At 46.3% G+C, this 24,698-nt stretch overlaps 1 protein-coding gene across 1 annotated transcript in view; it reads right to left on the bottom strand.

Moving 5' to 3' along the window:
* Positions 1–24,698, bottom strand: part of ITFG1 (integrin alpha FG-GAP repeat containing 1) — a 1,017,137-nt gene that overhangs the window by 662,162 nt on the left and 330,277 nt on the right. The window contains exon 8 of the mRNA XM_086945125.1: positions 466–550. Coding sequence (XP_086801251.1) covers positions 466–550 — 85 coding nt within the window. The remainder of the gene's footprint in view (positions 1–465; positions 551–24,698) is intronic.

Below are 24,698 nucleotides of genomic sequence, written 5' to 3'. Positions count from 1 at the left end.
CTATTCCCTAATAACTGGCCAAATAAAAGACCACGAAAATCAAGAGCAGTGGAGATTTTCTTAAGGAACTCCATAAAACGCGTTGCAATATGTTTGATTCGAATGAACGATGGCCAGGATACATTCATTTTATTCTGTTTATTGACTTACCATTAGTGGCTGTAGAGGCACTATGCAGACCTGTACACACTAAGAACGTTCTGCTCAATATATCTTTAGGTGAATCATTCAAATAACATGACCTACAAATCCATCTTTTGTATGCACAATGTGACATTTTTAATACAAGCAAATGCTATGAAATATTTCCAAATACTATAGTTAAGGAAGCACAATCTTCTTTTTCATCTACTTACACATATTTTGTTCATTTATAATTTACTGGGCTTATAAATTCCAGACACTTAAAATCAGCAAGAGAACACCAATGCAAAATAAAATAAACATGCAGAAAAGTTAGCTTACCAAAGTCTGCAAATACTGACTGTCCAATTACCAGAGCCTTGGGCGGTTTCTCTGTGGTGTATGTGGCATGAGAAAAATTGCCATCCTGCATTAAAAAACATTGCAACTTTATTAACATGCACAACTAAGCGGTAAACAATAATTATTCAAGCAACAGGGAAAAGGCAAGACTGCTTTAATGCACGGAATCGAAGCCTGGTTATTTAAAATGTATGCTTTACGTTCGGTAACTCACTGTCAACAGGGACATCTTTCTGAAAACTACACGAGGATGTTAACCCCTTAGGCGCGGCCGCGATTCTGCGCCTGTGCGGCCGTTTTAATGAGTGGGCGGGTTCATGACAGCCCCCAGCCGTCATCAGCACACGCGCACCGTGATGCATGATAGACGGGGCTGTCATCAGCATGGAAGGGGTTAATGATATACCAAATGACTTGATTCCTTCCATCATATTACTGCTCCATAGACTCCATGACTGCTAAAAAACTGCTTTAGAAACATCCATGATTGCATTAATTATTCAACGGCATGTAACCTTAAAGAAACGCCCTTCAGTCTTAGCCGTGAGGTCACAAGAAACTGAAGAGCTACCCAGCCAGTAAGGTGGCTTTAGAAGGATGAGCAGATAAGAAATGATGTTTTCTGGAAGCCAGTCTCCTCCAACCACATTTGCTTCACAGAATGTCTACACTGTTTATTATTACAGGTTAATGTCCTAAAAACTGGACTGGCCGAGGAGCGACAACTGAACAGAGCCCTTAAGGCCGGCTCTCTCGAAACAAGATCCAGGAATGGTATCCACTGTATAAAGAGTAGGCTCGCTTAATCGGAATGACTTCTTCTAATTCACTGCCTATGAGAAACACCACAACCTAGTACGAAGGTGCACAAAACAATCAGATAACAATTTATCCACGGATAGCCTCAAAGGCATGGGAAGGATTGAGAAGCAAAATAAAAAGGTCAGAAATTTTGACCTGCACTTAAATTAACTCCAAAGTACTGACTACCATTATATTGTTAAGTAAACATACATATGGATATATAGATTTACTATTAACCCAATAACTGCAGAGGATTTTCTTAGGGGTGGGCGAAGAATTCTGCTAAGCTGGAGGAGTTCGAGGAATTTTGCTAAGTCCGCGCAGAGTTCCACAAAACTCTTTACATGCTAGACTGCCTCCCAGCGAGATTTCTTAACACTCGTGTTCGTAGCAGGTCGCAACTGCTTGTGTTGAAAAATCTGTAGCTCGCGTAGAATACCTAAGCAAGTGGCAGAAAGAAGCAGCGCTCTCTGGCGTCACACTAGAGAGCGGTGCTTCTTTCTGCCGTTCACAGTGATTTTACAGTGCCGGACAAACTACCAGCGCTAAAAATCAGTGGGAGCAGCACACTTTTCCGCTGGTACTTCATGGAGTTCCGCGGTCAAGAACTCCGCGTCCTCCGCCAGACCTACTTTTTCACCCCTGGGCCAAGCCCTTTTTTTTCTTCTTTTTTTTTATATACTATTTGGGGTAGTTCTCACTTATGCCTGCATAACATTTTTTAGAAGTTAGAATTTTTTTTAATGTGCAATTTTGGGTAACAAATAATGTGTGTGAAGAAGGATGTGGAGGCCATAAAGGTAGCCTTTTTGTCCAAAAGGAATATGAGAAGGGAAGCCTGAGGCGGAAGCCGGGAGAATGCATAACCTTGTTTTTTAAAATTTTAAAACTGTGATAACGTGTTTCTATCACCTCCCCTCCTACCTGCACTTCTTGGCTTCACTTTAAACAGCGCTCCACGCTGCAACGACCCCTCACCTCCAGACGCCATTCTCGAGCGTGAGGCGCGCCACAGACACGCCCACTCTGTTGGCCACGCCCCCTCAACCTCTTGTATAAATAACGAGCGCTGCTACGAGGCGCTTCATTAGCTATTGGACTCCTGAGGCGGAAGCCGGGAGAATGCATAACCTTGTTTTTAAAAATTTTAAAACTGTGATAACGTGTCTCTATCACCTCCCCTCCTACCTGCACTTCTTGGCTTCACTTTAAACAGCGCTCCACGCTGCAACGACCCCTCACCTCCAGACGCCATTCTCGAGCGCGAGGCGCGCCACAGACACGCCCACTCTGTTGGCCACGCCCCCTCGACCTCTTGTATAAATAGCGAGCGCTGCTACGAGGCGCTTCATTAGCTATTGGACTCCTGAGGCGGAAGCCGGGAGAATGCATAACCTTGTTTTTTAAAATTTTAAAACTGTGATAACGTGTTTCTATCACCTCCCCTCCTACCTGCACTTCTTGGCTTCACTTTAAACAGCGCTCCACGCTGCAACGACCCCTCACCTCCAGACGCCATTCTCGAGCGCGAGGCGCGCCACAGACACGCCCACTCTGTTGGCCACGCCCCCTCGACCTCTTGTATAAATAACGAGCGCTGCTACGAGGCGCTTCATTAGCTATTGGACTCCTGAGGCGGAAGCCGGGAGAATGCATAACCTTGTTTTTTAAAATTTTAAAACTGTGATAACGTGTTTCTATCACCTCCCCTCCTACCTGCACTTCTTGGCTTCACTTTAAACAGCGCTCCACGCTGCAACGACCCCTCACCTCCAGACGCCATTCTCGAGCGCGAGGCGCGCCACAAACACGCCCACTCTGTTGGCCACGCCCCCTCGACCTCTTGTATAAATAACGAGCGCTGCTACGAGGCGCTTCATTAGCTATTGGACTCCTGAGGCGGAAGCCGGGAGAATGCATAACCTTGTTTTTAAAAATTTTAAAACTGTGATAACGTGTCTCTATCACCTCCCCTCCTACCTGCACTTCTTGGCTTCACTTTAAACAGCGCTCCACGCTGCAACGACCCCTCACCTCCAGACGCCATTCTCGAGCGCGAGGCACGCCACAGACACGCCCACTCTGTTGGCCACGCCCCCTCGACCTCTTGTATAAATAGCGAGCGCTGCTACGAGGCGCTTCATTAGCTATTGGACTCCTGAGGCGGAAGCCGGGAGAATGCATAACCTTGTTTTTTAAAATTTTAAAACTGTGATAACGTGTTTCTATCACCTCCCCTCCTACCTGCACTTCTTGGCTTCACTTTAAACAGCGCTCCACGCTGCAACGACCCCTCACCTCCAGACGCCATTCTCGAGCGCGAGGCGCGCCACAAACACGCCCACTCTGTTGGCCACGCCCCCTCGACCTCTTGTATAAATAACGAGCGCTGCTACGAGGCGCTTCATTAGCTATTGGACTCCTGAGGCGGAAGCCGGGAGAATGCATAACCTTGTTTTTTAAAATTTTAAAACTGTGATAACGTGTCTCTATCACCTCCCCTCCTACCTGCACTTCTTGGCTTCACTTTAAACAGCGCTCCACGCTGCAACGACCCCTCACCTCCAGACGCCATTCTCGAGCGCGAGGCGCGCCACAGACACGCCCACTCTGTTGGCCACGCCCCCTCGACCTCTTGTATAAATAGCGAGCGCTGCTACGAGGCGCTTCATTAGCTATTGGACTCTTGAGGCGGAAGCCGGGAGAATGCATAACCTTGTTTTTTAAAATTTTAAAACTGTGATAACGTGTTTCTATCACCTCCCCTCCTACCTGCACTTCTTGGCTTCACTTTAAACAGCGCTCCACGCTGCAACGACCCCTCACCTCCAGACGCCATTCTCGAGCGCGAGGCGCGCCACAGACACGCCCACTCTGTTGGCCACGCCTCCTCGACCTCTTGTATAAATAGCGAGCGCTGCTACGAGGCGCTTCATTAGCTATTGGACTCCTGAGGCGGAAGCCGGGAGAATGCATAACCTTGTTTTTAAAATTTTTAAAACTGTGATAACGTGTTTCTATCACCTCCCCTCCTACCTGCACTTCTTGGCTTCACTTTAAACAGCGCTCCACGCTGCAACGACCCCTCACCTCCAGACGCCATTCTCGAGCGCGAGGCGCGCCACAGACACGCCCACTCTGTTGGCCATGCCCCCTCGACCTCTTGTATAAATAGCGAGCGCTGCTACGAGGCGCTTCATTAGCTATTGGACTCCTGAGGCGGAAGCCGGGAGAATGCATAACCTTGTTTTTTAAAATTTTAAAACTGTGATAACGTGTTTCTATCACCTCCCCTCCTACCTGCACTTCTTGGCTTCACTTTAAACTGCGCTCCACGCTGCAACGACCCCTCACCTCCAGACGCCATTCTCGAGCGCGAGGCGCGCCACAGACACGCCCACTCTGTTGGCCACGCCCCTTTCAACTTCCCGCCTCATGACTATAAATATGTGTCTTGGTAGGAAGCGCAGCGGACGAGCGCAGCGGGCGCGACGATTGCGCGCCGAAGGCGCGCCTAAGGCAAGCCCGTCTGCGCCCGGCCGCGACCGGCCGGGACTAGGGGCCTTACACTCTGCCCCACTCATCACCTACAGCCCGGACCTACTTCGCAGCTACCAGGGCCCCTGGCCCATCACGACCAGTACCAGCTCTCGTATCTCTGCTCTCGGCATAGCCTCCCTCTCTCCCCTCCCTCACCCTCCTCCCATTCTGGATACTCCGCCTACGGTCTGTAGGCCTGCTCCTCCGCCAAACCCTAAACCCATCACAGCTTTCTACCTCAACACCCGTTCTGCTGTTGCCCACTCGCACGAACTCTCGGTCTTGCTGGACTCACAGGCCCCAGATCTCCTCTTCTTAACCGAGACCTGGTTCTGCGATGACTCCCTCCCTGCACTCCTATCCACCCTTCCAGCCTCCTACTACGCCCTCAGGGCTGACCGCCCTTCGGGCAGAGCCGGGGGCGGCGTGGCAGTCATCGCACGTACCGATTTCCCTTTTCAAATTCTCCCTTTACCTAACATTGCTACCACCGAATTCCTGGTGATTCGCACAGTATCCACCTCCCCTCCTCTTACCTGTTTCCTTACTTATCGTCCTCCTCAGTCCCCCCTGCAGTTTCTTCCAGATTTTTTGGAGGTCTTGGCTACCATTGCAATCAACAACTCCTCCATCCTGCTCCTCGGCGACTTTAATTTCTGGCCTTCCGATCCTGCCGAATGTCTGTCATCTAAGGATTTTTCCGAAACCCTCCACTCCCTTAACTTCACACCCCATGTTCACTCCCCCACTCACATCAAGGGTCACCAGCTTGACCAAATCTGGTCCCTGAACTGCCCTGTGGAATCCTTATCTATCTCCCCTTGCACCTGGTCGACCATCATTTGATTTCATTTCTCCTTCCTATTCTTCCCCCAGCTATCCCCCCCGACCCAAAAACACCTGGGTCCGATCATGGGGCCGGGTCAATCTTGAGAATCTCTCATCTCTCCTCGCTGGTTCTCTCCCGCCTCTTCAGGGCCTCACCACCGTCTCCCAGGCTGACGCTATAGACCAGTGGCTCTCCCGCAGCTGCGACTCCGTCGCCCCGCTCAAGCGCATTACCTCTAAACGCGACAAAGACGCCAACCGGTGGTTTAACCAAGAGCTTAAAGCCACCAAACTAACAGTCCGCCGCACAGAGCGGGCCTGGAGGAGAAACTACTGCCCCACTTTGAAACTGGAATATATCAATATCCTTAACCAGTACAAAAAAAACATCCTGGAGGCCAAATCAGCTTATTTCTCCTCCAAAATCTTAGCAGCGGAGAACCAGTCTAAAGAGATCTTCTCCATCGTTCACAACCTGGCATTCTCGGACAGAACTACGCTTAAACCTGCCCCGTCAAATGATCTCTGTCTTTCTCTTAACAATTATTTCATCCAGAAAATTATCACCATCAAGGCCAACATCCCCCCACCCCCCCTTCTTTTGTGGATCCCCAATGTCCCCCTCCCAAAGGCAAACTAACCACCTTTCCCCCTATCACCCAGGAAAACCTGACTTCATTGGTGCCTTTGATCAAATCTGGCTCCCCTCTTGACCCCTGTCCTGCCCATATCCTCCGCCACATCTTTGTCTCCTGCCCAGATCCCCCCCTTCACTTCCTCAACAGCTCCCTCGCGCAAGGCATAGTTCCTAGCTCCTTGAAGTCTGCGGTAATTGTGCCCATCTTGAAAAAACCTGGGGCAGATCCTTCTGTCCCTGCCAATTTCCGCCCCATCTCCCTCCTGCCATTTCTAGCTAAGGTGCTCGAGCGCCACGTCACCTGCGCTCTGAGCTCCTTTGTGGAGAAACATGGAGCCCTTGCCCCCCGCCAAGCTGGTTTCCGCCCCGCACACTCCACGGAGTCCGTGGTCATGTCGGTCCTCGACACCCTCAGGGAGGGTATGGACACCAATCATCACCAGGCCCTTGTGCTCCTCGACCTCTCAGCCGCCTTTGATACGGTGGACCACAACATCTTACTCTCCCGTGTCAGGGCGGCGGGGATCGAGGGGACTGCCCTGGTCTGGTTGTCCTCCTTCCTGAGCGGCCGCACCCAGGCTGTTCGCCTGGGTGACTTCACAGCGGACTTCCGGAAAGTCCAGTGCGGGGTTCCTCAAGGTTCTTCTCTCTCCCCTCTTTTGTTTAATCTATATATCGCCCCTCTTATCTTTTCTCTCCAACAGATGGAGGTCACCGTATTTAACTATGCGGATGACCTCCAGCTGGTCTTTGATCTTTCCTCTCCTTCTGCTGTCCTCAACTTTCAAACTGTCATGTTTCACATCAGGGACTGGATGAGCCACAATCACCTCAAACTTAACCCGGACAAAACCGAGTTGGTATTGACGGGCGGTTCATCCAGCCCCTGGTCCCCCCTTTTCTGGCCTCCCTCTCTTGGTTCTCCTCCTGTCCCCTCCTCCTCAGTTAAAACACTAGGCATTAAGCTCAATTCCCAACTCACCCTCCACTCCCAGGTTAGCTCTGTGGTTTCTTCTTCTTTCCTCTCACTGCGTACTATTCGCAAGGTGTCCCGCTTCTTTACTTTTTCCGCTCTCAAACGTATCATTCTGGCCATGGTGGTGTCCCGCCTGGACTACGGGAACGCTCTGTATGCTGGTATTCCTGCATACAGTTTGCGCCGCCTACAACAGATCCAAAACCAGGCGGCCCGCCTAGCCTTTAACCTTCCCAAATTCCACCACTCCACCCCACTTCTGAAATCTCTCCACTGGCTCCCAGTGCGGGCTAGAATTCAATTCAAGCTCGCGTCCATCACTTTCCTGGCTCGATTGGACCTTGCACCGGTCTTCATCTCCTCTGAGATCGTTTCCTATGTCCCCTCCAGGGACCTACGCTCTTCTTCTCAGTCTCTTCTCACCATCCCTCGCTTCCGGAGAAAGAAGTGGGGCGGCTCCAAATTTGCCATTCTAGCACCAACCCTTTGGAATTCCCTTCCCCTTCATCTCCGTGCCATCACCCTCTATCCCCAATTCCGCAAAAGTCTTAAAACCTACCTATTCACTAAATCCTTTGAATAAATGCCCATTCCTCTCTCCCTGCTCTTATCCCTCAGTCCCCACTAGCTACAGCGCCAAGAAACCGCCGGTATACGTGCGCTTTAAAAGTGCTTTTAAACTCAAACTCAAACTCAAGCCAAGAAGGTTGAGAAATCTAGTGTGCCTACATAAATTATGCTTAAAACAACTGCCAGGGCAGAGCAATACCTTTTGGGGTCCCTTTCTACACAGGAAAATTTTTTGTTAACTAGGTTTCGGTTGAACCTCTTTCACCTTTTACTTGCCAGACCTAAATGTTTTACTAGAGGTAAGGTGGCAGCTCCCTGCGGCTGCGACGAACAGTCTCTGCAGGATATGCTGCATTTCATGTTCTTATGTAATTTTTATGATTTCCTTCGTAAACGATACCTGGTCCCAATTTTAAAAAGAATGAATTTTAGACAGGCACGTCCCGCATTGGTATACCTGCAATTACTGAAAGATGACTGTTTATGTTTTATATTGGGATTTTTAAAAGCTTCTGTTAATTACAGGAACTATATGGATCAATAATGTATGTTTTTTTTATTAACTCTTTACTGTTATTATGGTCCTCTTTTCTGCACAAGTACTGTTTTTTGTAAATTGTGTCAATGTTGTGTAACTTTTATGGTTTGTATAAAAAACCGAATAAAGTTTATGAGTAAGTTATTTTATGATGAATAATACTCATAATCAATTAATTATGTCGCATTTAAAATTAATTAATAAAAATGTTTAGAAATATGAATGATAATGTAGTTTAGTTATGCCACTTTTTCGTGAAGACGCCATATTATTTGAAATAGAAGCAGTTTCTGGTGTTCCGTTCATCCTGCTCCTGCTCATTCCCACTCCCAATCAATGTCCCTCTGCAAGGCCTTGCTCCCCAGTTTCCGCAGAGCACAGCACAGCACAGTGTGACGTAATTGACTGAGCGTGGACTTTGAATGAAGCTTTTCAGCGTGCTTCTGATGTAACTTTTCTTGAAGGATATTGCTGCTGGTAGTGATACCATAATGCTAGCACATTAATGTATTGGTCTTTGTTAGAGAATGTTTTACACCTCCGGGAAGATTTTGATTATTCTTATTAGAGGAATCGTACTATAGACTTTTTTTTGCGACAATCCATTTTCTGGGTTGTCTAAAGTGTACTGTCGATAATCATGCTATGCTGAATTTGCAGTGTTTCTCATTGTTTATGCATTAAGAATTGTATGAAGAGTCAGCACAAGTCGGAGAACTTCATACCATGCGGCTTTGCGCTCATTGAAGCGGTACCCCCCTGATGTAGAAGACTGCTCTCCTGAAACAGATTGCGGAGAGTCAAAATAATAGAGTACCAAAAAGTGAGAACTCTAAAATTACTACACTAATCGTGTGAGTATCCAATTAATGTATGTTAGTCCTGACGAAAGCTCCACAGACCCTGTAGGGCCAGAGGGAGCTGAAACATGTCGACAAATCTTTGTTACAAATACTAAAAGATCCAGTAACCCGATCTTTCTGCAGTATCAATCTATTTTTAGCTAAGCAGAATTTCACCTCACATTAAAGTACAAGGGTGACTTTCTCCTTTTTTAACTTTACCTCTTGTCTTGTTCACACTATTTATTTGGGGGGAAACCTCTTATCTCTGGACACTGCATTCTACAACCAGAGGTGCCTCTGGATGAGGCAGGCAAAGAGCACGTATTGGAACATCCAATGACAACTTCCATAACTTCAATGTGGGGCGGATGAAACATATATACCGCTAAATACGAACAACATTGATTTTTTGAGGGTGTTCCATTTTTCTAACCAATGGTTTAGAATTGTTCCAAGTGTCCTTTTCTTTTGATTAAATCCAACTTTTACTTTTCCTCACATACCTCTGTCCATTTGGGGTATATTTTCCTATAAACCTCAGATCACATGGACAGGACTTTAAATCTCCTCATACCTTTGCTATGTTTCTCTTTAGATATGCGGTTAGCAGTCTTGAACCTGACAATTCTGACTTTGTACTTCAGTATCAGAGCCATCAGGGCAAGCATGGAATTATTTGTAATTCCTATCTCAATTTGTAAATAAACTCTATAAGTTCCCATTGATCTAGAACTTAGTTCTTGAGTGACACCAGACACAATGTTTTATTTTACTTTTATAGTTTTGGAGTGTTCAAAACAATGGGGTAAAGTAAACTATTGGGGTTCGGGTTCCCACACACACAAGGTATCCATGCCAAATTTGCACCCTTTTTGCTGATATCATGGGGTCTCTAAAGGTACCTAGGGATTGTGGATACCCCAGGAGGGGTCTGACAAAGTAGGCAAAATATAGCTACATTTTGGGGGGGTTTTTTTGGGGGGGGGGAAGAATGGGAAAAAGTGTCAGGGTTATCTCCTAAAAGCGGGATCAGAAAAACGTTTGCTGTGCTAAAAATGACAATTTTCCCAGCTTTCAGGAACATGCAGAGCTGTATGGAAAAAAAAAGATTTCCACAGTTTTGCCATTTTTGTAAGAAGTAGCTACTTTTTCCGTGGTGGAAACAGATGTGAAACCCATGGGTGATGCCAGGAAGCTATACATTTCGGTAGACAAATTCAGAATTTAGCAAAGGGTTATTTATGGAGATCCCTCAGGATTTTCCCAAACAAGGTAACATTTGAAATAAAAAGTATGCAAAATGGGTAGGAAAAAACAGCCTTTGAGACAATGCTTTTATCTGTGACTTCTTGTCATGATAACCTATTCACAAAATTAATTGACTGGTACTTCCGCTAGACTCTAATAGTTCAGGAATATATAGGGTTTGTAGGTTCGCCAAGAACATGAGGTACCCCGAGCCAACAACTGAGCTGCCCCTTGCAAAGATGTTCTGTTTTTTTTAACTTTATTTACATTTTTACAGCCGTACATAGCATAATACCAATTAGACAATTGTCATAGCTTAATTCAGATGTAATCATGACATGCATTATTTGAGATGGGATAAAATGAATGAAATATTTTCCAATGCTGTCACAGATTAACAGGGTGGGCATCTTTAACCGGATCAACACAACCCCCCACGTCTGGAGATGCTCCCAATCCCCCTCTGAGATGGTCCACTTGCAATGACTGCCATTCCCCCTCTATAACACTTCAAGTAACCACCCCCCACTAGTACACCTGTTGCACACTTTACTATCCATAAGAGGCATTTAGATTTCTTTGCTATCAGCTGGTCAACCGTTCTCCCCTTCGCTAGATTTTTTGTCTGCCCTAGTGATTGTCAAATAAGCATGATACGGACCCGAAATATCTTTGGGGAGACTGCAAATCGGTAATAAGTCTCGATGGGTATCAGATTGTGTATTGTAGTACGTCATGTCCACGTGCCTCTACCTCAGTGTCAGAGGTGATAACCATCCCCATCTTAGTACTATTCTATGCTTCGCGAGCAGCAAGCTCAGCTTCAGAAGGGCAACCAATAGCACCTCCTGCACAGAGGGTGGCATACAACCATCCTTTTAAGGAAAACAAGGGACCCCTACATGAATAGCTAGCTATACCATAGGGAAATTAACTAAAGTAAGAAAGGTAATAGCTAGAAAATGATATCTATCTACATATCGGTACCAACTTGCTAGTGAGCTAAGTAATTATCATATAAAACAAGGGACACCCTATTAACACAATATGGACACTGACAGAGGATATAGTGATATATTTATTAATTTAGAAGTATAACATTTTATATTTTATGTTGTTTATCATCAAATGTACAATTTATGATTCATATACAATCGTTTTATAAAGCAGATATTAACAGTCAATATATACAAATCCAATAACGGACGGAGCATTGATTCAGGCAGTGCGGCAGATGTTCACAACGCGCGTTTCGGCATACATGCCTTCATCAGGTAGCCGTCTATTGCACAAAGAAGCCCAATTCGAGAGAGGAGTCAGGATGTATTACGGCTTCAAATGTCCTTCATAAAAGGTATAACAAACATGTCGAAAAGCAGATAGGCACAAGCGTCTTGACTTGGTTTTGGAGACAACAGTCACTATACCGGACCGATTGTACTATATATTTGATAAATGCTGTAGACGGACGATTCAAAGTTTCTTGTTACTCGATTCAACAGGCTGGCGTTACCATTCTAGATAGGATGAAGCTCGAACATGATAATGGGACGGTTCAAAAACTGTTCGCGGTTTTAACCGGAGTGAAGCATCATGAAAGACGATGAGTTCAACGCATGAAAAGCCAGCGTTATGCTCCTGACGATGTGAAGATACTCTGATATAAAGCGCAGCAGGCAGCGTGTCGGCTAACGAGCCTAACGGTCCGACAACCATCCTTTACCATCTCTTCATATAGTGTTATCAGGTGGGGCACAAATACTTCCTGGCACGCCTTATTAATGGTCACCATCAACCCATTGGTTCCTGGTTCTTTACTGCCAGGCATACCTTTTAAAGTGTCTACTGTTCGTCCTTTTGCATTAAAATTGTGTCAACCTCACGTTTGGGGCATAACAATGCTGTCAGCGTGGCTCTCGGCCTCTCCCACTCCCCATTCGCCCGTGCCATCACGTACTTCCCCAAATGATTAATTTCGCTCTGTGCAGTAAACTCCGTTCTGCTGTCTCCCTATATCTCTTTCCAATTCTCCAATTCCTACCTCCATCTTAACCATCCTACCATGTAGGTACGGGAGCACCCCAGCGTGTTTAGAAATAGTGACCCCGGATATAGACCTTAAAGGTCTCCCAGACCGTCGCTGATATAGATACCAAGCCAACATTGATGCGGAAAAAATCACCTATCGCCTGAGTAAGTTCTTCTTTGAACACTGTATCTAGAAGGGAGTACTGTGGGAACCGCCATGTAAATGTGTTTGGGTGTGGGCTGTGCAATTCTAGCTCTATAAGAACTGGTGAATGATCAGAGTATGTGCGCGGCCAGGGTTTGCAGCCATGCACCCACTGTATTAAGCTGTGGGATATTAAACAGAAGTGAAATGGCATATGAATATTATGCACTGTCGAGTAGAGTGTATATCCCTCCCCTATGGGGTACTTATGTCTCCAAAAGTCCAGCAACCCATGCTGAGCCGCAATCTCTTGGAGAGTCCAGGCTGGTGCTGAGGGACGCGGGTGTGGACTTTAGAGAAATCTGGATTGGGATCCAACACACAATTGGAGTACCCACCCCAGATCTGTTGGAGGTACCCCCATTTCGTTAATGTGGCGTTCAGTGTGTGACAGAAATGTGGGTCATCATAATTAGGGCTGTACCCCCCTACTAGACCTGTTGTCAGATCATCTTTGGTAAAGTGAGCTATGACATATCTTCTGCCTGATCAGTGCACATCTCTGGCAACTTTACATCCACGCCCTGTCTGACCCCAATTAGCACATCTCTAGCGTGTGTGGTAAAGCACTAGCAGAGCAAGTACCCTGCTACTACTGGGTGCAAGAAGCTTTTCTTGCAGCATAGCGACATCAATCTTGCGTCTCTGTAAATACACCACAACCTTCGCACTTTCCTACTGTTGTTTAGGCCTCAGATGTTCCATGTAAGAAACCTGATCAATAAAGGGGTTGGTGTGTCCTGTGTTGTGTGACCGTGTCATCTGCCATTGCCCCACATCTCAATCAATCTCATCCACGCAGCAAGTATAACATTAACAGTTAGCAGCCGTTGCCAATTCAGATTAATCAGCCGAACTTAACAAAGCCATTTCTCCACCCACACTGTGAGGTCCCACAACATACACAGTGAGAATTCTATCCCTGCTAGTCCTCCCATTACCAAGCCCACAAATATCAAAACAAAACCAGGTGGCACACACATGTGGATAGATGTTGCAGGGTCGGTAAAGCACAGGGGCTGTGCAACAGCAAAGTCCATGCTATACCATTTACATAACAATTGTGTTGCATGCACAATCTCACCTACCTGTACCGCCCCAACCTGCATGATTGCCCACAAATCCTGAGCCTTCATTCAAGTTTGTGGCGAGCAATAGAGGAAACAAATTAACACAGATGCCCACTCAACCCAAGACTGTGAAAACATTACCCCTCAGCAATTGTCCATTACTAGTATTCCTAGCACCTCTTTCAGGTAACATATGGCACATGGTCAGAAATCAGCTGTAAGCAAGCAGTTCCTTAACATTACCAGTACTGCAAGTGGTGTCTGCTAAGTTGATGAGTCAAACAGGTAGTCGCAAGTAGCAGATCTCCCCAGTCAGTGGAGTATACGTGCACTTCATTCATCCGGGTCCTTTGAAGCCACTGCTTCGGAGTCCTCCGATCTAGAAGAGTGTATGCTTGATTCTGCCATCGCACGACGCTTGAGGAACTGGTGCACTTGTTTTGGATCCACAAAAACCAACGCTTTACCATCCACCATTTCCCACAAGTGCGCAGGATAGAGTATACAATACTCCAGCTTTAGTTCCTGGTGTTTCTGCTTGGCTGAAAGAATCTGCTTTCGAGCTTCCTGAATCTGCTGTGTGAAATCAGGTTAGAATGCTGAGCCCATACCCTCATGCAGCAGCACTTTGGGTTTTCAAGCCCTGCAAAGCACCACATCCCGATCCCTATAGTTTAGTAGGGGCGCTTATAATAGGACATGGCTTTGCTCCAGGTATCGGTCGCAGAGGCAGAGTCGGGTGGGCACGAAGATGTCTGAGAATGTCTCACACTCCAATAAGTCTGCAAGAACTCACTCCGCAAACCTTTTCATATTGTCAAGGTTTGTGGACTCCACCAGTCCCACAATCCGGAGTTTGTTGCGGCGTGATCTTGCTTCAAGATCCTCCGTCGTTGACGGCAGTACCACCCTCTCCATTCGTTTCTGAGTAGCTGACGCATTGCCATGCTCATCTTCTGAGACATGCCTTGCAACCATGTCTAGGTGTTCATGTGTTTGTCAAGGCAATCCGACATGCTGTCCATTCGGAAAGTAAGGGCATCTATCTGCCAGTCTAATTTAGTGAGACTGTGCTGCATGGCTGCCAGGATTTGTCGCAGGTCAGTACTCACCACTGACTCAGTTTCATCGCACCCCACTTCCTCCTTGGCATCATCCTCAAGTGTTTCGGGCATCTTTCGCATGTCAAACTGCAGTTTAGGTTGTGATTTATCAGTCTTACCCATGGTGCACAGGAGTTGCTGTGGGCTGAATGCCGTTGGTATAAGTGACAGTTGAAGCTTCTTTCCTTTCCAGTAAAAGAATTGGCTTGGTAGTTTGGTCTGCCCTGTTCCCATGATGCACTGGGCCAGGGACAGACTAATTTGCATGTAGCCAGGTTCTGAGCTGGGATGGTGCAGTGAGCTAAAAAACGGTGATGGATCAAGCCCTGATCTGTTGACTGGGTAGGAGTGTTCTGCTTAATTCAGATACTCTGTCCATCACCACCCCTTTTTCTGAATCGTTTTGTCCACCATAAGCGTGGAAGGGTATGCTCAGATGTGAGTCCCTTGCTCACTGCACCATCAGGTTTCAAGCAAGCCGGGCCGAAGACGGCTGTAATGCCAGAAACCGGTCCCCGGAAGCTTGTTTCCTTTCCAGTAAAAGAATTGGCTTGGTAGTTTGGTCTGCCCTGTTCCCATGATGCACTGGGCCAGGGACAGATTAATTTGCATGTAGCCAGGTTCTGAGCTGGGATGGTGCAGTGTGCTAAAAAACGGTGATGGATCAAGCCCTGATCTGTTGACTGGGTAGGAGTGTTCTGCTTAATTCAGATACTCTGTCCATCACCACCCCCTTTTCTACAAGTGACAGTTTGCGCAACAGATTAAGCACCAGATCTGCAGAAAAAATCCAAAGGTAGCAGTATCACACTGTGCCTAAGGCATGGCTGCCCCAAATATCTCAGTGCAGCAGGACTGGAGAAGGAGCAGACAGACCACTCCATAGGGGGAGCAAGCCAACACACAGCAGTCGTATGATGCCTGCACCCTGTTGCCAGGGGTCTCACCTGAGGTTTTCTGAGTCTCTTTCCGAGGACTCACGACATGCAGCCTGCGTGCACCCCACCGCAGATTGAAATGCGGTCAAAGCGCTCCCCGAGATTATAGGATGCAGGAGGGCCAGACACCCCAAGTTTTGCTCCTGTCAGTGCCCACTAAGCCATCGGCAGGTTAGTCATGGGCAATCTCATTTCTGCTCATGGTTACATACACCTCACATGGGTGTCAGACACGTGCTTCTACCAGCGTTGGAATCTCTCTCTGTGCGGGGGGGAGCGCTATGTATGCATGAGTTTCCTCTAAATTTTCACATCCTTTCTGCTCCTGCGTGCTGGTTCCTTGTCTGCGCTCGGCATGGTGAGGTGCTGCTGAAGCAGTTTGAAGTAGGCTGCCTCACTCCTCTCCGACTCCTGTAGATGAGTGCGGACTTGCCCGAGGGATGATCCTCGCACTGCCGCCATCCATGCCGATATTGCTGTTGGTGCCTTCTTTGCACTCGGTCCCCGCTATGTTGTGGTTACACCAAGTGGTACAGTGCAGCACCCCCATGCCCGTCCAAGTGAGGCCGGCTGCGCTTGTCGGTGCCAGCCAGCACAGGCTAGTTATCCACCTAATCCACTGCTGCACTGGTTACCCTCCTGGGTATTGAATCAGTCCCAGGTGCAGTCACAATCACACCAGGGCCACTATCCCAAAGGCACCTGGGTGTCCGAGCCGCAGCTCACCACCTCTGATCACAGGCCGCGATAGACGCAGTCTACTCCGCCATGCTGCACTCTTCTTCACAGGGGTGGTACAGGGATATGCAGTATTCAGACAGCGCTTTCTTCTGGGATATCAGCTTCACTGAGGGGTGTGGGCTGCATAGAGATGGTCTCAGCAGCCCCCATCAATTGTAAGCACCAGGATGTTTTAGGATAAATCTACGGCTGAAGGAGCTCGCCTAGATGGCAGCCATCTTCAGGCCTGCCAACTCCGCCCTTCTACAATGCTTTTCATTGTGCACCGAGCATTGAGCAAATAAGTAGTAAAATACAAAGAGTGAAAAAAGGGTATAAAGGAAACATATGTCTTTCTGAAATGTACACAAGATGTACACTAGATGCGGAGGGGAGAAGCAGTGGTTATTTGTACATCTGTTCATGTGATTCAGAGGTCATTTTGAAAAACAGTCTTCTTTCTTACATACTGGCTTTCATTTGAAAGGTGCAAATGCAATATTGGTACTAAACATGTTATACTATTCTGCAGTGCCACGTCTCCCAATAAAGTGGCTGTGTGGCTGGGCTAGCATCTGTGACACAATAAAGAATCCATGCACTTTTTCAAAAACATGCGTGCTGCAGACTTTTGGCTCTAGCTCAGTCGCCGCCCAGGAAAACCTAGCAAACCCAGACATCTCTGAAAACTAGACACCCGGGGGAGTCCAGGGTGGCATGACTTGCATGGCTCTCACCAGGTAATTTTACCCAGAAGCCCTTGTAAACCTCAAACCTTGGACTTAAAACACACATTTTCCACACATTTCTGTGACAGAAAGTTCTGGAACCTGCAGGGAGCCACAAATTTCAACCACTCAGTGTTAACCCAAATCTCCCGATATAAATGGTACCCCACTTGTGTGGGTGGGCCAAGACACCTTGACACAAAAGGCCCTAAAGAACTACCTGGGAGGTCAGTGTTAAATAAGGGTAGCTTCGGTATTGAGGCCGTGCTCGGAAGCCACCCATGGAAACCTACAAACTACCAACAATTTTGAAAACTATTAAAGTAAACGGTCGAAAGTGGATCTTTTATGAGAGATAACAATCGATTCTGTATATTATAATGTCCCAACATGTGACACCTGGACTCAATTAACAGTAATATCAATTCAAATAGAGGTATGGAACATGGCAAAACGCTCTCAAGCTCCCACTAACAAAATTTCAAGGCACTCAGCAAAAATGATCAAATCATTTATTTATTGTTATCTATATTATCATAATTGTTAATTATCTCTCAGAAGTCAGTGACTAATTTCTGTAGCCAATACTGTCCTGAGGATGGTCTTGCAGACTGAGTACATCAGAGATCGAAACGTCAACAGTGTTTCCACTTCTTCTACATCAAACATCTCGTGGATCTGTGCCCTTGAATTCTTTGATCTAAACTAAAGACTGATACCTGATATCAGAGTATCCATTATTCATGTTTGCTAATTTTACAAGTTGAACCTTTCAGTCAGTCAGGTGTATGAATATTCTGAATGTTATGTATCCCATTTTATTTAACTCCTTAACCGCAGCGCGAATTCCGCTGCGGTGCGGGAGTTCTAATGAGTGGGCGGGGCTGCGTCAGCCAACAGACGTGCGCAGCACTAGTGAGGTAGTGCTTGAGAAGGCCGTTGACCGACGGGAGCACGGAAAAAGTTAATTGTTTGGGACTTATTTGAATTGCAAAAAACTTTACTAAGAATATATATTCTTTTCTTCAAATACGCCTGTTCTCTCCATCTTTTTAATTAGCTCTATTTTGTACTTCTTGTTATTACTACCGGATTCAGTCCAGGTGCAACCTATTGGGGTATTAAATTTGCAGAATCAATCGATATCTCTCATAAATTATCCCCTGGTTAGCCATTTATCCTAATACTATTGAATAGCCAAGCTTGCAAGCAGGGCCGGACTGGGAACCAGAACCGGCCCTGGCAAAGTGCTCGGCCGGCCCCCCTCCCCCCCTCCGGGAGGGGAGGGGGAAGAGGTGCGACCGTGCTCTGTGACAGGGCCGGTTTCCGGCCGTTTTTGTTACAGGGCCGTTTTTATAGCATAACGGCCCTGTAACAAAAACGGCCCCAGGGGCCCAAAACCGGCCCCCAACCATGCGGCCCACCGGGGAATTGCCCGGTGCCCTCAACGGCCAGTCCGGGCCTGCTTGCAAGGGGTTAATAAAGTGCCCATTTCTTTGGATTACTTTTTTAAACTAGACACCCAGGGATTCCAGGGTGGTGTGCCTTGCATGCATATCATGAGATTTTATTACCCACATTGCCCTGAAACCTAAAACTTTGCCTAAAATCACACATTTTCCCAATAGTTCTATGATGGAAACATCTGGAATTAAAATCTATAAGATTCCATCCAATGTTACCCAACTTGTCTGGATAGAAACGCTGCCCCACTTGTGTGGCTGGGCCTTAAGCCCACGACTGGAACAATCAAACCAAGGTCAATGGGAGTCCTTTGGGGCCACTCACCGTCCCCACACTTTACCCTGCTCCACGCCACTGCACTCTACTCTGCACTACTTTACTAGGAACCACTGCACGCTTTGCCACTGCACCTATGCCACTGCACTCCACACCACTGCGCTCTACACCACTGAACTCTACACTCTATTCTACTCTACTCCACTTCACACTATGCCACTATACTCTATGCCTCTTTACTCTACTATGCACTAATTCACTCTACTCTGAAACAATCTACTCTACCCCACTGCACTCTGCGCCACAGCACTGTGCTCCATGGCATTTTACTGTGCACCACTCAACTCTATGCAACCGAACTCCACGCCAATGTTATGTTATTGCTATTTGTAAAGCGCAACTGTTACCAAAAAGGTGTCCTGGCGCTAGGAGAAGGCCTGAAGAGGAATCAAGCCAGACAGAGAGACATGCGCATCGGTTTAGATCAATTTGTGAAAAGCCAAGTTTTTAGTGTCTTCCTGAAAGCAAGGAGGTTGATCATGCTTCTCAAAGGAAGAGGAAGCGAATTCCAGGCCTTTGCTGCGTTAACTGTGAAGCTTCTGCCCCCCAGTTGGCCTTCTTTACTCTAGGTACTGTCACCAATTTGGCGTCAGAAGATCGTGATGTTCTAGTCGGGGTGTACCAGTAGGTGAGTCGCTTGAGGAATTCAGGCCCTATTCCATGAAGGGCCTTGAAAACCAAGCACAAGGCCTTGAATTGGGTGTGTTTCCTCACTGCCAATGCACTCAATGCCTCTCTACTATACACCACGGCACTCTACGACAGTCTTCTCTGCAAAAATTCACTCAACTCTGCCCCCCTCAACCACACTGTACACCAATGCACTCTGTGCCACTACACTCTACGCCACTCTTCTCTGCATCATTTCACTTTACGCCACTACACTCTGCACTCTACTCTGTACCACTTCATTCTATGCCACTTCACTCTAAGCCACTTACTGTGCAACACTGCGCTCTCAGCCACTGTACTATATGCTACTCTACTCTGCACCACTGCACTCTATGCCACTGCACTCTACGGCACTGTACTGCACTCTACTATTCCCAACTGCACTCTACAACACTCCAGTGTAGTCCAATTCACTCTACTCTGCACGACTCTACTCAATAACACTGCATTGAACCCTGCACCACTCCACTGTATGCCACTTCACTCCACTTTAAAACAATCTACCCTATGCCACTGCACTCTATATCACTCGAACTCCACTCTGTGCCACTCCACTCTAAGCCACTTACCTCTATGCTACTCCACTCTATGCAACACTGTTCTACACAACACTACTCTACACCACTAAGCTCTACGTCACTGCTCTCTACACTAATCCATGTTACACCATTCTACTCAAAACCAATGCATTCTACACTATTGAACTCTACCTCAACTACCTGCATTATTGCACACTATACTCTACTCTGCAACCCTCTATGCCACTGCATGCTACGGCACTGAATACTGAGCCGCTCTGAGTCACTGTACTCTGTGCCACTCTACTCTGTACCACTCTACTCTGCGCCCCTGTATGCTGCACCCCTGTATTCTATCCGACTCAACTCTACACCACTCTACTTCACTCTATTCCAATGCACTCTATGCCAATACACTCTTCATCACCCCACTCTATGCCACTCTAATCTATTCTGGACCACTGCGCTCCACGCCACTTCCTTCTACACCACTCTATTCTACTCTATGCCACTGCACTCTATACTACTTTACACCTCTGAACTCTTCTCCAATCTATGCCACTGCACTCTACTCTAAAACAATCTGCTCTACGTCGCTGCACTCTACACCACTGTACTATACTCTATTCTGCGCTACTCTACTGCAATCTACTGTGCACCACATCACTGTACTCTAAGCCAAAGCAGTTTGCACCACTTTCCTCAGAGCCAATGCACTCTATGCCAATCTACTTTGCACCACTGTACTTTAAACCACTTCACTCTAGTCCACTCTACATTACTCCACTATATCACACTACAGTGTATGGAGATTTACTCCACTAAACTCTACTCCACTCCACCCTATGCCACTCTGGTTTACAGAACTCCCTCTATGTCACTCCATGCCACTGTGCTTCACACTATTCTATGACACACTACTCCATTCAGCTCAACTCCATTATATGCCATTCCATTCTATGGCACTCTGTGCACTTCACTCTATGCCACTCAACTCTACAACATTCTACTCCACGATGCCATTTCACTCTCCTACACTACTCCACTGTATGCCACTACACACTGCGTCAATCTTCTCTGCCTTACTCCACTCTATGCAACATCCTCTATGCCACTCCACTCTGTTCGAATCTATTCCATGACACTCTATGCCAATTCATTCTACAACACTCTTCTCAACTCTACCCCCTTCCACTCTACGACATTCTACTCCCTCCACAACAGTCTACACGACTTCATGACACTCTATGTCACTCCACTCCGCTCAACTCTATGGCACTCCACACCACTGCACAACTGTTTACGCCACCCCATAACACTCCACTCTACTCCACCACCCCATAAGACTCCACTCTACTCCACTTTACCACACTTCACACCACTCTCCTTTACCCCCCTAACTTTTAGCCATGCGGAACAGCAGCCACACTGGTGTACAACATGGCTACATATTGGCAAAACCAAAAGCTCTTACATAGGCGAGACCTAGTGGCTTTGCCAATGCTTGTTAGGGAGGGTGAGCACCCTGAAAAACTAGTCAACATAATTCTTATCATGAGTTTTATTTTCAGTCATACGTACCCTCATTTAAAGCAATATATAAATCTGTATGATTCATGCAAATGTGAGAGTCTCTAGCTGCATTAGATGTTCACACAGCCGCTCTGCATAGCAATTGAGCCCTTTACTAGTTTTGCTGAATAACTTGTGCAGACTTCTCAAAAGGTGTCAGAGTGGTTTGTGTTTTCTCCGACGGTTTGTAGGTGTGATTTAAACACGCAAAAAGTCGTAGGTGAACGGTGTGCGACTTACTATGTATCATTAACGTATAAAGGGCTAAGGTGTGGAGGCGATGCCGAGACGAGCATCAACCTTGTGAAATATGTACATCTTCGACACCCTTTAATGCAACTTAGATGTGCAGAAATGGTTGTTCCCAGGGGAGTGTCAGAAAACTGAAGAGGCAAATGCAATGCAAATGTGTTGAACACCCACACAGTCTAAACATAGATGTTATTCACAAGCATTTAAACGACATTTATCTGCACTTTTACATTTACATCTGAATCATGTAGATGCTAGTGGCACAGAAAAGAGCTTGTGGAAAGCAAAGCCATTTTATTGAAAAATATTTTCAAAAATAATAAAGAAACAAAACAATATTTCTGACATAATTGCCTTACTCTAGGCATGTGCAAACTAAATCTGCAAATGCGTAGGCTCCGTCGACAAGTGCTAGAGAAAACACACACAGCAGCAATATCTAGGACTTACACAGTGCTCAATCTGTAACAGAAATAAATAAATAAATGCCAGGGCTCTCACCAGGAGGTCACTGCAGCTTGCACCACACATTGCCACTGCTATGCTGCCAATGATAGTAGCAACACAACTACTAACCCTCACACTCCCACAAGTGTGACTATTCGGATTATTTCAGGCCCCCAAAGGTATAAGAATTGCTTGAGCTGTAAGTAATAGTCATTTATAATGTATATTGCATTAATAATTAATTTTTGTAGTTATCATCTCTAAATGAGACAGACAGTGCCACCTTGTGACAGACTGTCACAAGCACCAGTGCTGACAATTAAGAGCCGGTGGCGAGCACCAGGAACCATCGGCTCAAATTAAGCTCTGGACGGACAAACACTTAAGTACACAACGCTTGCAAATCTTAAACTATGCTCGTACATGCCACAGACTTTTCTGAATTTGCAGGCGCGTCTTAAATTTCAGCAATGCCTAATTGAGCCAAGCATTCGGAGGGGTCGTTTGGGGGAATTGGGCCCATTATTTTAATGAAGCCATGTAGACTACTAATACAGTAAATTAAATCCCATTTTGGCTCAGTTACTTCGATCTCTTGATTAGTATATTGTGCAAATTGCACAACATCGATTCCAGTAATAAAACTTTCCATGAGAGCCTGCTGACCTTTGCCTTGCCAGCCAAACTTAAAGCTGGCCCTCTCTGGCACTGGTGGCCTGCCTGCTTCACCCTCTGGCTGTGAGGGCTTCTCTTAAGATTCATAGCTCCTGCTGTCCATGTTTGTCAGTTACCGTGGGGCGTGACCATGGCAATAACTCTCAAGCAAGGGGGCCAGGAAAAGTGACCAATCGGAAAGTTCCGCCCACATGGGAAGGAATATTTCATGGTCTTAGAGCCAGCAGGAGCAGGGGGCACCAGCCATTAAAACACCACTGTTTTGTTATTGGTCCTTGGTTGTGGCTCAGGCCAATAGCACTGGAGTAGGCCTTTCATTGTAGGTAGAGAACCCTAGAGTGGGCCATAAGGTTAAAGTCATGCACAAATAAAGTGGCGTGGAAACAGAAAATAGGAAAACGGGAACAATAATACCAGGGGGTTGACAATACGAAGAGCTGGAAAAATGCGGGAGGGCACAGAACGGTAGAAAGAAGAGAAAATTGCAAAACAGGCCCAATACCTCAACGTCTGGGTAACTATAGCCGGGTTATAACTTTTGCTATTTTTATATTTTTTTTAAATAAACGTCAACTGTTATTGTAAGATGCCTGCACCTCAGTGAAACAGACCTTTCTCTTTGATAAAGTAATCTCATTGAGTACCTCAATGTAGCCAGCATTACACTTCTGTCAATCGATATCCAGTAATGATATGCTTTGTTACCCACTCAGATTATACATAGCCCCAAATATAGCAATTCCCCCCCCCCCCCCACTCAGAATGTATGCTAACAGCATGATGCACTTTTTTTAAAAAGCCACAACAACTGCTTTCCAATTTATCAGTAATCTCAAACAATGGCAATGCACTAAACTAAACAATGTAAATGTGTTGGCAAAAAAGCACCTGAGCCTTCAACATTGGTAGTTATAGTCATGGAGAGTTAGGGCTGTAGTATTTACCTAGAGTTTAACAATAGGGTAGTAGAAAAGACTCCAGGGGTGAACTTCAAACATTTGCTTTGGCAGCTTATGAATTCGCCCTTTCACCACTTGTGCTTTATTGTGATGAACAGGGATTTTAAAAGACATCTCCAAGTTCATACAGGTTGAGTTGTAAAAGACATTTCAAAGCTTATACAGGTTGAAGGATGAATTAGCCTTAAGCGCTAGGATATACCAACAGACGAAGTTAAATATCTCTTCAAGTTATAAAGGAGCTTGCTCCGTATTCCGTTCAGAAGCAAAAGCCAAATTGACTGGAATGTACACTCGACCCTTATACTTTTCCCGTAGATTTATTCTGATTGGACAATGAAAGTAGGACACTTCCTGTGAATACAGAAGTGTATCATTGACTACCAGCCGTCGCAGAGGACTAGTGACTCATTTTCTAACCTAGAGACGGAGGTATAATATGTTGCACAACACATACACTGGCACAACTGAGTAGTTCGGTATATATAACAAGATGCAATTAGAGGTAACTGTATGGCATAATAAAATCCCATTCACAA

The sequence above is a fragment of the Lissotriton vulgaris genome, chromosome 12 (genome assembly GCF_964263255.1).
Source record: "Lissotriton vulgaris chromosome 12, aLisVul1.2, whole genome shotgun sequence".
Classification (NCBI taxonomy): domain Eukaryota; kingdom Metazoa; phylum Chordata; class Amphibia; order Caudata; family Salamandridae; genus Lissotriton; species Lissotriton vulgaris.
Note: the sequence above shows the minus strand (reverse complement) of the source record. Positions and strands in the feature narration are given on the sequence as shown.